At 39.4% G+C, this 12,747-nt stretch overlaps 2 protein-coding genes across 5 annotated transcripts in view; one reads left to right on the top strand and one right to left on the bottom strand.

The window, feature by feature from the left end:
• LOC139040101 (translation initiation factor IF-2) overlaps positions 1-7,886 on the bottom strand; it is a 113,844-nt gene extending 105,958 nt beyond the window's left edge. The window contains exons 1-2 of the mRNA XM_070483930.1: positions 7,830-7,886; positions 7,435-7,532 (exon numbers count right to left, since the gene is read on the bottom strand). Of these exons, the coding sequence (XP_070340031.1) occupies positions 7,435-7,532; positions 7,830-7,886 (155 nt within the window). The remainder of the gene's footprint in view (positions 1-7,434; positions 7,533-7,829) is intronic.
• Positions 1-11,230, top strand: part of SMURF2 (SMAD specific E3 ubiquitin protein ligase 2) — a 115,443-nt gene extending 104,213 nt beyond the window's left edge. For 2 of the 4 annotated variants that reach the window (XM_070482066.1, XM_044745630.2), the window contains exons 15-19: positions 638-775; positions 3,828-3,948; positions 6,013-6,214; positions 7,477-7,552; positions 7,869-11,230. In XM_070482066.1, the coding sequence (XP_070338167.1) occupies positions 638-775; positions 3,828-3,948; positions 6,013-6,214; positions 7,477-7,552; positions 7,869-7,968 (637 nt within the window). In that variant the 3' untranslated portion in view covers positions 7,969-11,230. The remainder of the gene's footprint in view (positions 1-637; positions 776-3,827; positions 3,949-6,012; positions 6,215-7,476; positions 7,553-7,868) is intronic. The other 2 variants (XM_070482068.1, XM_070482067.1) reach the window with 1 other exon arrangement.
• Positions 11,231-12,747: the final 1,517 nt, after the last annotated feature.

The following is a 12,747-nucleotide window of genomic DNA, read 5'->3' as shown; positions in this document are numbered from 1 at the left end:
CTTTCTACTGTCCTATATACTTCAAATTCCTAAAAGTTAGTGAGCGGTATTACTTTAAAAAGGAAAAAATCCTAGTATGTTTTATTTTAGAAAGTACTTTATATAATGATTTCCTCAATATGATGCGAGTTCCATTCCAGTCCTACATGTGTTGGAATAGCAAATTCCTGCTCAAGTGGTGATTGTTGAAACCACACTTTTAAAAGGGTATTTGTAAGAACAAGTTCTGTTTTGCAGGAGGTCCTTAGTTTATGAAGATATATTGGCCACACTTATTTTTGCCAAATAGACGAGTGGCTTTCTCACTGGGGACCCTCAGGCGTTTGGTCACTTAGGGGTACCCAGATCTAGTAAGGCCTCTTATCTGAATGCCAAACATAACTGCAGTTTCCCTAGGTAAAGCCCAGCTTTGGCCAGGGCTCTTTCTCATTACTGAGGAGGTGAAATGTCCCCTGCGTTTATGAATGTTAAAGCTCTTTGACTCTTCTGTCCAGGAACTAGGAGATGTGGCAGCATGAGCACTGGGAAGAGGAGTCTGACTTTATATTTGACATATCTGTCTCACCAATTGATACATCCATAGGATCTGTATTTTAGATTTTCCAGTTAAGCATCTTTCCCTCTCTTTCCTTTCTAGTGAGAATGATATTACAGGTGTTTTGGACCATACCTTCTGTGTTGAACATAATGCATATGGTGAAATTATTCAGCATGAACTTAAACCAAATGGCAAGAGTATCCCTGTTACTGAAGAAAATAAAAAAGAATATGTCAGGTAAACACTTACGTGTTCTCAAGCCTGAGAACTGTTTTAATGTTCTAGAATGACAGTAGGGAAAAATATTTAAGTATTTAGGTAGTGTTAATTATCACTACAAAAGCGGCTTCCACAGAATTTGGTGGGGGCCGGCCCTGTGGCTTAGTGGTTAAGTTCATGCACTCCGCTTTGGCGGCCCAGGGTTTCACTGGTTCGGATCCTGGGCGCGGACATGGCACCACTCATCATGGCCTGCTGGCACTCACAACTAGAATATACAGCTGTGTACTGGGGGTCTTTAGGGAGAAGAAGAAGAAAAAAAAAGATTGGCAACAGATGTTAGGTCAGGCGCCAAGCTTAAAAAACAAAAAAAAGAATTTAGCAAATTAAAAAGAGCCACCACTTTATTATTTTTCACAATTCCCTGAGTCAGTAATTTGGATAGAGAACAACAGGGATAGCACACTGCTCCTCCATGTGGTGTCAGCTGGGAGTGAAATGTCAAACTGACCTCTTTGCTCACCTGTCTGATGCTTCTGTGAGGATGGCTCAAACAGCTGGGGGCTGGTTGGCTGGAAGGGCCACTCAGTCACCATCTGAGGCCTAATTCTCACTGTTCGCTGGGTTCCTTGGTTACCCTCGTTTTGTATCAGAGGCCTCTCACTCTCCCCATGGCCTCTCTCCCCCCAGCAAGATGGCCAGACTTCTTATGGGGTGGCTGGTTTTCCAGAGTACAAAATCAGAGGCTGTCGAATCTTTTTAAGGCCTAAGTCAGGAACTGTCCAACATCACTTCTGCTGTATTCTTTTGGTTAAAGTGTCACATGCCAGCCCAGGTTCACTGTTGGGTAGGGGCTGTACAAAGGCATGAAGACCAGGGCCATGTGGAGTGTAGCTACCACAGCTAGCAATACAGAAGCACTTAATCCTGTTGATAAATAAGCACATTGTGAGTTTAAGGGATAAATATAAGAAAATGTTCTTCAGATTTTATACAATCACCTGTTGATTGACGAATTTAGAAGTATTGGGTTAGATCATTTGGCTTATGGTAACTACAGTTCTTCTAAACATAAACTATGGTAGTCGTATTTAGGAGTTTGAACGTCACCGTATGTACACAGAAACATGCGCGCTCTACTCTTTTGTATAGGTTATGTCCCCAACACTTATTGGCTAAAACTTTCTCGTGGACTGTTGAAGGGAGTGGACACTGGTGTAGCTTTTTTGGAAAGCAATTTGATAACAGCTGCCAAAGTGGAAATGCACCTGCCTGTTAACTAGCAGCGCCGTTTCTAGGAATCTGTTTTACAGAAACACATATATAATTAAAGAAATGTTAATGAAGATGTTCAATTAAATATTATTTGTAAAAAAAATGGAAAACAGCTAAAATGTTTTTAGAGGATAATGATAAATACATACATTCAACAGAATATTAGGTGGATATTTAAAAAAAAAGAAAGAGAAACTCTGCATAAGCTCTCAGATTTAAAAGGCAAGTCTTAGAAGAATAACGTAGGAACAAAGTCTGTGTTGTTGTTTGATAATTATTTGAAAGATGTTCAGGAAAGCTCCCTGCCAAATAAAGTGTTTGCCTAGGATGAGGGAGTGGAGGTTGGAGGTGGTGGCCCTGGAACTTGAAAGGGAAAAGGGGATAGAAGAATGGACTTTCAGATTTTACTCTTGCTTCACATTTAATCTTTGATTTTTATTTTTATATATAATAAGCATGTATTACATTTCTAATTAAAACATAAATGAATAGGAATTTCCTGAATTTTAGTAGTGTTGTCCACATCCCGTGTGCACTACTCAGTTCCTAGTCCCATTCTCCAGGATTCAGTTTTGTTTACAACACACAGTAAGTATCCCTTACCAAATACAGTTTTGAGATTTAAAAAAAAAATTACAGGGGCCAGCCCAGTGGTGCAGCTGTTAAGTGTGCATGTTCTGCTTTGGTGGCCCAGAGTTCACCAGTTCGGATCCCAGGTGCCGATATGGCACCGCTTGGCAAGCCATGCTGTGGTAGGCATCCCACATGTTAAAAAAAAAAAAAAAAAAAAAAAAAGGAGAGGAAGATGGGCATGGATGTTAGCTCAGGGCCAGTCTTCTTCAGCCAAAAAAAAAAAAGGATTGGCAGCAGTTAGCTCAGAGCTAATCTTCCTAAAAAAAAAAAAATTACCAAGAAAAACTTTTTAAAGATGTGCACTTTTGCTGTCCCCTTAAACAAACTAACAAAAATGAGGTCCCCCAAAGGATATTATATTAAGTAACTTATTTTTTAAAGCAGAGAACTATTTCTCCAAGTTTGGAAAAGGAAATGTTTACAGATTTGGAAGATGAATAGTAACTGTTCTGAGATTTGTGAGACGTTTTCCTGGGTAAATAAGATTTTAAAAAAAGCAATTCACTTACAAATTTTAAGTCCAAGTGAAAAGTATAAGTAAAGCTACACATCAGCTGTAGTTTAGTGTACTTTTTGTTGGTAAAATGACATCTTCCAGGGTTTGTAAAGCCTCTAGGGAACAATGAGTATTTCCTCAAAAAGTGCTTGCTATTGTCTTTTACTATTTCTTATCATTTTGGATGTGAGGATTCTCTTTACCTCGTCTTCCCTGATATGCTGCCCCCAAAATATAAACAAAACACCGAACACATTCAGGTTGTGTTTTCAAGTGAAACCAAAAAAGTCATTTTTTGGTTGAATGGGCTGTTTTTCCTGGTTATTGGCATGCATGTTAGAAGTTTAGAAAGAACTTTCATCCAGATTTTAAATTCAGACCCACCTAACCTCTAGCAGACTTCCACTTTACTAGGAGTTTCTCTGATTCGAAGAGTTCCTTTATTGATGCTGCTTTTGTTAGTGGATGGTTACTTTCAAAATGTACGGTGAGCTGCCTCACAGCTCAGGAGCCATCTACCCTTAGTAATCCGAGATTCTTTTAGACTTTGGACTAAATTCTTAATGCTAGATGCTTGTAAAATGCAGTTGTGCTAGAGTGGACAGGCTAGTAATAGCCAAGTCTGAATATATTTGATCATATGAAACCGCTGCCCAATGTTTACAGGCTCTATGTGAACTGGAGATTCTTACGAGGCATTGAGGCGCAATTCCTCGCTCTACAGAAGGGATTTAATGAAGTAATTCCACAGCATCTGCTGAAGACATTTGATGAGAAGGAATTAGAGGTCAGTGTGTTCATGTCATGACATCTTCTAGTGTAACAAGGAAAGCTTAGGAATTTTCTGTTACTCAGTTTTAGAAGAAAGTTGTTTTCCTGGTGTTTTTGAAGTTTTATGGTGCAATGCTGTGAGAATCCTTATTCACAGAAAAAGTCTTTCCTGCTTCGGAAAAGCCTTTCATGCTTTGGAATTTCTACAGTAAGCACTCTCTTATATTGTGAACATTCTTAATTAATTTTTCCAAATTATCCTTTCTTGTTTTCAACAGATTTCATGTCTTCTGTGTACATCCTTCCAGAGTTGTTTCCTTTTCCCTAATTAAGTGGTTATTGATTTAGTTAACTAAAACTTCATTAATTGGTCTCCACCATATGGAAATTTATTTGGAATAAAAGCCTGGGCTCAATTGGATTTACAGTAAGATTTGCAACAAGCATTTGGTAGATAAGATCATAGAAGAAATAATTTAAACGCTTAGGGTAAACTGTATTTAAACATCCTCAGTCTCTTTGGAAACATTTCATTACTAACTGTAGCTGTAATAAACAGTTAACCATTTTTTGTTTTCTTTTAAAGCTGGCCCTTAAACCACCTTAGGTCTAGTTTTATAATTAAGACCTTTAAGAAATACATCTGAATTTTCACTGAAGTAGTTTGCAAAAACAACAAGGTTTTATTCTACCAGAGGTCCCAAGTTTAATTAGTGGCTAGGGATAGCATAAATATTTGAAGTCTACAAATAATGTAAAACATGATTTTATTCATTAACTTCAATGTCCTTTCTAACTAAATCCTTAACAGACTTGTTAGTAAACAAATCTAAAAAGATTGCTCCCATCCTCATTCCTTTTATGATTGAACTATTTAATGATGACGTGGCCAGAAGGATGCAGTCCAAAGGAGGAAGAAAAGTGAGCAGGAATGGCAATAAAGCTGAAATACAGCGTATTTTCATCTGTTCATACACTGGATGAGGAGCATGGCCCTAAAATTACCACGCCTCTAAAGAAAAGAATTTAGGGAGGTGTCTTTTGTGTTACAAGTAAATCTGTGTCCTTTGGATAACCACTTTCCTGCTCAGTGTGGCTGTGATTCAGTGATCTTTTCAGAACTCTGTAGAAGCCTTGTTGGAGATTTTATTCAGTAGGGTTACGGTTCATTGTATAGTTTCTACTGCTAATGAAATTAAACTTTTAATAAAAACATAGGTATATATTTTAGTGTTATACTGGGTTAATATTAAGAATTAATTATAAAATGTAGGATTTGCAAGTTACGGTATGTTTTACACTACAATCATAATTCACCGTTGTAAACACGTTAGTCAGATGAGTTAGTCTTGGGCCCTCAGGAGATGTGAATATTCATAGTATTAGACTGATGTGGGTACAGTTCATCTGTACTGCCCCTGCATCAGGATGCCAAGCAGAGCTCTGTATCCGTGCACTCATGTTTTTTGTCCCTTGACACAACTTTGAGATTATCAAGCAGATTGTGTCACTCATTCAGTGAACATTTCTTGGGTTCCTGTGCATTGTTGGTTGCTTTCAGAGGATGTGGTGAAATAGGTGTTCCTACCATATCACAGCAGAGGAAACTGCTGGCTAAGGGACGTGAACTGAATTCCGAAATCCCAAAGCTACTAAGTGTTGAAACCAGAATAATATGATGCAGGTCTTGGGGAAGCCATGCATAAACTGTATTTACTCTTTGAGTCTAGTTTCTGTCCATTAAAAAAAGTTTAGAATTCTATGAAATTAGGAAACTTTCATCTTGTCACTTCCGTCACAGAGGTGCTTCTCAGACCCTGGGTAGGGAACCTGCAGTGAGTAGGGACCTGTGGAAGTTTTTAAAATGCAGATTACTATCTCCCCAGACTCTCAGAATTAAAATCTCTGATTATAGGACCTGGTGTGTGTATTTTGAAAAACTTTGCAATGATCCTGATGTGTATCCTTGATTAAGAACCACCATATGAGAGCCAATACCGCAAATCTAAAGTTCTGTTTTGAGGAATTTTTGGCTTAACTTGGGTTTCCACTGGCTCATATTTGTGCAATATTTTAACAGCTCATTATTTGTGGACTTGGAAAGATAGACGTTAATGACTGGAAGGTAAACACCCGGTTAAAACACTGTACACCAGACAGCAATGTCGTCAAGTGGTTCTGGAAAGCTGTGGAGTTTTTTGATGAGGAACGACGAGCACGGTTACTTCAGTTTGTGACAGGATCGTCCAGAGTGCCTCTGCAGGGCTTCAAAGCTTTACAAGGTAAAAACCCAGAGGGACTGACGATGTGGCACCACATGATTGGGGGAGGGAATCAGTATTTGGTTTATACAGATAGTTTACCAACCACGTGCTGATAAGCAGGTTGTCTTTTGCTCTGTTTCTTATCTGTAACTGTCTTGACGCCTTCTTCTCCTTCCTTCCTCCGTTCCCCTCCCCAGAGCCTTTTCTGCTGGGGTTCTCTGTGGTTGTAGTGAGTGCCGCATGTTAGAGACTGTCTGTGGTGAGGCTCTGCCTTTTCTTTTCTGGTCACCTTGCTTTTAAAGTCTGCTGCACCTTCCTACAGGGGAAGTCTGTTTGCTTCCATGTTCACCTCTCAATCTGGCGAAACATTGACCCGCAGGGAGAGATGCCTCTCCCCTGTACTTTTTTATTATTTTAATAGAAAGAGGCAGCATGAGCTGTGGAAGTCATTTGTTTGGTCAGAGCACTTTAACTATTGCATGGCATCAGGCCGTTTCTGTGCAGCCATATCCCGTGTTTAGGAATGTTTTCCGTGGACTAGCCGTTGAATGTGGGGACGAGTTGGTAATCTCGCTGACGATTGTGCTTCGTTGGCTGGCAGTTGCTTCCTTTACCTCTGAACCTCTTCATTTTCAAAGCTGCTGCTGCTGGTGATGACTGAGGATATATGAAGCAAGACTGGTCCATAATTCAACAGTGTTGCCCACGGTACATATGTACAGAGTCCACGGGGAAAGCATACTTTGAGTTGTGCTTACCTTCCCTATTTGGAGAACTCATCATTCTCACACTAGCCCAGATGCATAAAGTGGAGTTGTATTTCTGCATACATTTGTATGGGATGTCTTATGTTGACTGAAATTTATTCTGTAGACTGCTCATCTTTTGCTCTCAGCCAAGTTTGAGTCATGAAACCTGAATATGCATTAAGCTGTCATCTTTTTGACTCTATGTATATGCATTTGGTCTTGGATTTGCCCATTTACTTTTCTTTTCATACTTTTGGGACATTGATTTTTGTATAGAAGATAGAACTTGGCAAAGGATTTCAATCCTGAACTTTCCAAATTGAAATGCTGGTATATTAAGGAAACCAGCCTTATCTAAGGTCAGTTCCAGCTTTCAAAACGCAGATTCTTTTCCTGCTGCCCTTTGGCAGCTCGTGTGGTCACCAGTGTCCCCGTGCCTAGGCCCTGTGGTTTGTGCACCAGTTTTGTTCTGAGACTTTGGAGACTAACAGGCGCCTGCAGCGGTCTGAGCCGTACTGACTTCTCCTGCAGGTGCTGCGGGCCCGCGGCTCTTCACCATCCACCAGATTGACGCCTGCACTAACAACCTGCCCAAAGCCCACACTTGGTAAGTGATTTTTGTTGCTTTTTTCTCCTCAGTCCATCTACGTAGGTGTTCGTTTCAAACAGGTTTGACTTTTCACTTACTGTCCTCACTACTAAATGGACCTTTGAAAAGAATGATAAGCAACTCTTTAAAGTGATTTAAGATTATTCAGAAATTGGTAGGAAAACTTGAGAGTGGTAATCTCTACTTTAGAGAAATAGAACCTTTTTCTTTTAATTTTCTGTGTGACACAAAGAGTGATGTGGCTGCATCAGTAGACACTTGCTCGGCCAGTTACTTGAGTGAACTGTGTACAATCTGATTTGCTTATTTCCAGCTTCAATCGCATAGACATTCCGCCTTACGAAAGCTATGAAAAGTTATATGAAAAGCTGCTAACAGCCATCGAAGAAACATGTGGATTTGCTGTGGAATGAACTTCAAGGACCTACCCAGGACTCTATTTATGCCCCCGACCGACAGCCTCCTTTCAGCAGAGTTCCAAGGAATGCTGAAACACAGGAAAATGCCCTCCCCCCTTTAAATTTTAGGACACTGTGAGGGGAAAGGACAATTTTGAAATTCCTTTTCAAGGAAAAAAGAGGTCTTTATGCTTTGCCATGAGGCCACATTCAGCTGCTATTTAAAATTAATATCTTGAACCTAAAGAATGCTGACTTTTCCTGCATTTCCAGAGTTAGGCAGTATTCTACACTTAAAGACTACTACTATTTTTATACAAGGTAATCTACTCAGATCGCTTCACACACTTCAAGTCTCTCAAACGTCGAGACAACTTCAGCAGTCGGTACAAGTCACGTTGCATTTTGATTGAACACATGATTGGAACAGCTCCTGTACTCGCTCTTTGTAAAAGAAAAGAAAATAAAATTATTTTGAATTATTCTACCTTTGTAAACAATTGGCTAAAAGAATCATTATCTTTAAAAAATTAAGCCATTTACATGTTTAATTAACATTTTTCTATAGCAAAGCATTATATTCTAAAAGCATTATATGTTTCAACTTAGCCTAAGTGCGTCTTTTTTATATTTTTCAAGCATGAATTTCCTGGAATACAGCTATATAATTTTGGTTGTCAAATTCCTAATGCAACCATTTAGTCTAAACTTAGTAGCTTATTTGCTATAATAAGATGCATTCAGGGGCTCCCTGTTTTTAAGAGACTTAAAAAGAAATCCTAATTTTTTAATCTTGAATCAGTATGATCAGGTATTTTGGATTGACTTTTCATCTTAAATGGAAATACTGCGTTTATATAGTTCCTCCAATCACGTGGCTGGGGTAAGATTTTCATTCTTTCGCTGGGTCAGCTTATCTTTAATATATATTCTATTTCTGTAAACCAAAGTCTCCTATGACAAGTGCACCTAATTTATATTATATTTTAATTATGGTCTAAGTTTCTCTCAAGTAAACCATCCTGAATCTTTCTTGAGCTGCTCATGGTATTTTAATCAGCTAAAATTATGAAAAAGGAAAAATTTTGCTCTAAAGATTATTTAGCAAGTTTAGAAAACCCTGCTTTTACCCAACAAAATGAAGTGGGGGTGATGGGGCAGGCAGGGGCTGTGATTACTAAAGGAACAGTGACTCTGACTCTATGGTATAAATTACTTTAACACAGAAGAGTTAATTTTGGAAGTAAGGGAATCCCAGTTCCCTTGGTGTTAAGAGATCAGCATCTGATTTTGAAATACCCAGATTGAGCTTTCAAGGTGTGTGGCACGTTGCATGATCCAGAAGGCAACCAAAATTCTGGAATGAGGGTTTGGAGAAATTTGGAATCATGGGTGGAGTTTTAAATTCAGCCATCAGAAATCTCTACACTGTTCTGTTGTTGTTTTTTTTTTTACATTGATGTAAAATCAAGAATAGCAAATTTTGATGAGATAGCTTTGTTTAAGTTTGCAGCGTAATTATCAAGTGAATAGGCCCTTTGTGTTCTTTCATTTGACGGACTGGTTTTCAGTCTGTGTTCTTGGAGCCAGGAGGTTCTTCAGAGGTGCCTCAGAAATACTGGTTTAAGAGAGGAAGGACAAAGAGAAGGAGAGGGAAGGCCTAGTTGGTATTTGAGCGGGGGCCTCTAACTCCCCACCCCCACTCCCTTGACCCAGAGCAGCGCCAGGTTTTCTCTTTTATATATTGGGATTCCAAGTAAGCTTTCATGGAAGGCAGGGGGATAGGTGGGATAAAAGAAGTGGAAATTTTGCTGCTTAAAAAAAATGTTCAGAACTACTTGTGTAGTTTCTAAGTATTTAAATTTATTTCATTAATCCAAATTTGACTGCTACATGCAAGCTAGTCATAATCGCAACTGTGCAGTGGTAATGTGCTTATTCTGACCTTTTTCTTCCCAAACACTTTGTGTTTTCCTACCACATTCTTTAGTACTGAAGAACATCTTGAAATGTACAGAGAAAGTTTCTATACGATTTGATTATCAGTAGTTTCCAGCTTTCACAATAGTACCTACTGGTTGCAGGTCCATCTCTCTTATTTAAAGCACTAGTGCAGTGTAATTGTGCCTACTCTTACAGCCTTTCAGTAAAAGTAAGGACACGATGAACGCTTCAGAGACGTCGTAACTGACGGATGCGGTGATAGTGAAATGCTGCTGTCACAGTGTATAATATAATGCCGGCAAATACCATCGCTTTTTGAGTGCCTTTTTAACTTTATAATAATGACTTAATGGAGCTTTAAAAGAAATAAATTACCCTCCCTAACAGTCTCTGGTATCACCAACATAATTTATAAAAGCATGATGATTTATATTTCATTTTCAAAATTGTTACCTGATTACTTCCAGATAGGTGCTAAGCAAACAAACCCCCAGTGTGTCCCTGAACCTTGGACTTGCACCTCACGTTGAATGTGAATATTTATTTCCACACGCCCCTCTTGACTGGGTTTTCCTGATCCTTCCCCTAGTTATTTCCGATGCGTGATGTCACCCTCCCATACATTGCCTGTCCACCACGAATGCTTAACTCTGAACAGTGCTTCCCTTTAGAGCTCACGGGCGGGACAGAGGTGAGTTCTGTTTCCGAGGGTCTCGTTCTTGATGTAAAGAGTGTTTCAATAGTGCTGTGTATAGTGTACATTTTGTTTTGCACATAGTTTGTTGCCCTGAATGGGTTTTATTTTTACCAAGTCTTTTGTTTTTTTCTTGTATTTACAGTCCAGAGCACAAGTTTCCTTTCTTTTAAAATTACAATGTCCTTTGCTTTATTTTACAACACTAAGTCTGCATGACCGTCTGGTGCATTGAACTGGCTGCACTGATGGAGTTAGGGATGGTCCGGGCATCTTTACAGTGTGGTAAGAGCAGCTCCTGCTTCCGTTGTCAGCTTAGCGCGTCAGCGGGGCCTTTGTGGTATTTAATGTTCTCATGTTAGGGTGATGGTTGTACCAAATGCTGAGTTGTTCTGTTTCTAGATGTAATTAGTTCACTTAATGTAATATTCTTCCTTCTCTCAAACTGACTTTACAAAGTTTTATCATTTTCATTGTATTTGTATTTATTACAGAGTGTTTTAGCTTTGATATTCTTTGTATTTTCACTCAGTTGTTACATGAGCTTTATCAATAACATCTGTATAAATGGTTTTTAAAAATTAACTATGTATGTGCCCATGCCGAAGTTGAGCAATAAAATGAATGCTGTTTGCACTGTCACAGCATCAAAGTTTTTAAAGAATATTGAGTTTATAATGAATGGTTTTGAAAAAATTTGACTGGATCTATGAAGAATGACAGCATATGAGCCATAAAATGAGAAGTTTAAGATTCACATGCCTTTGTTAGTTCACGCCTTTGTCACCTTGCAGAGCTTCAGAGAGCTCAGGACGCCCTTCCTGTCTCAGGTAGAGCAGAGAAGGTGCTCGTTTTCTCCTGTCATGGCAAACTGCTTGGCTGGCAGGGGCCGTTGGGGGCTATGTGGGTTGGATTCTGAGGCTGGTCTGGGCTTACTGGGGAAGAGTGTTCCAGTCCTGTGACGATGTCTGTCAGGACTGGAGGGCAGAGCTATTGGAGGGGCTTCCTTTGCTCCCTTGGTGTTGAGCGGTAAAATCCTTAAAATGAAAAGGAGAAATCAGGGCTGGCCTGGTGGCACAGTGGTTAAGTTTGTGCACTCCGCTTTGGTGGCCCGGGGCTCACTGGTTCGGATCCTGGGTGCAGACCTATGCACCACTGCTCAAGCCATGCTGTGGCAGGCGTCCCACATATAAAGTAGAGGAAGATGGGCACAGTTGTTAGCTCAGGGCCAGTATTCCTCAGCAAAAAAACAAAAAAGGAGGAGGATTGGCGGCAGATGTTAGCTAAGGGCTAATCTTCCTCAAAAAAAAAAAAAAAAAAATCAATTATATTTTTCCAAGAAGCCATGACTTTAAGGGTCATGATTCACAACTCTATAATATTAGTGGATGAAAGTCCAGCTAAATAAATACATGGGTGGTAAAGAAAATGGATATGATGTTTTTTCATTGGAATATAGTCTTTGTCTCTCCACAGCATGGGTCACACAGAAAGGAATGTCTGGGAAATGCAGTGGAAGTAGTAGTGGTGTATTAAAGTTCAAAGAGTGGGCATGGTGTCCATTTTTTATATCCTTTTGAAATTTATTTTTTTGCTTTGTCTCACTGTCACATTTACAGGTTATTATCTAAAATTTGTAAGGTTACTTACTAGAATTTAGTACATTATTTTAGTAGTAGTATAATCTGTAAGTTACCCAGAAGTTTGATTTGACTAATATGTGGTAGGATTTTCTGCTGCGTGGTGATGTGAAAAGGTTGTCCCTTCATGTTAACCTTGGCACCTGCTGCATTTATTTGTACTTTATATCCCAAATGCTCACAGTAGGATATATACCACAGACCCAGAGCCTAGTCACGGGATAGAGGTGTAGTCATGCATTGTGTAACGATGGGGCTACGTTCTGAGAATGCATCGTTAGGTGATTTCGTCGTCGTGCAAGCCTCGGAGTGCGCTGACACAGACCTAGATGGTGTAGCCTACTGCAGCCCTCGACGGTACAGGAGAGCCTGTTGCTCCTAGGCTACACATCTGTAAGCACGTTACTGTGCTGAACACTGTAGGCAATTCTAACACAATGGTAAGTATTTGTGTACCTAAACATATCTAACCACAGAAAAGGTAGAGTAAAAATACAATATAAAAGATCAAAAATA

Source organism: Equus asinus, chromosome 13, assembly GCF_041296235.1.
Source record: "Equus asinus isolate D_3611 breed Donkey chromosome 13, EquAss-T2T_v2, whole genome shotgun sequence".
NCBI classification, from domain to species: domain Eukaryota; kingdom Metazoa; phylum Chordata; class Mammalia; order Perissodactyla; family Equidae; genus Equus; species Equus asinus.
The sequence above is the reverse complement of the archived record's forward strand: the minus strand, read 5'-3'. Positions and strand labels throughout refer to the sequence as shown.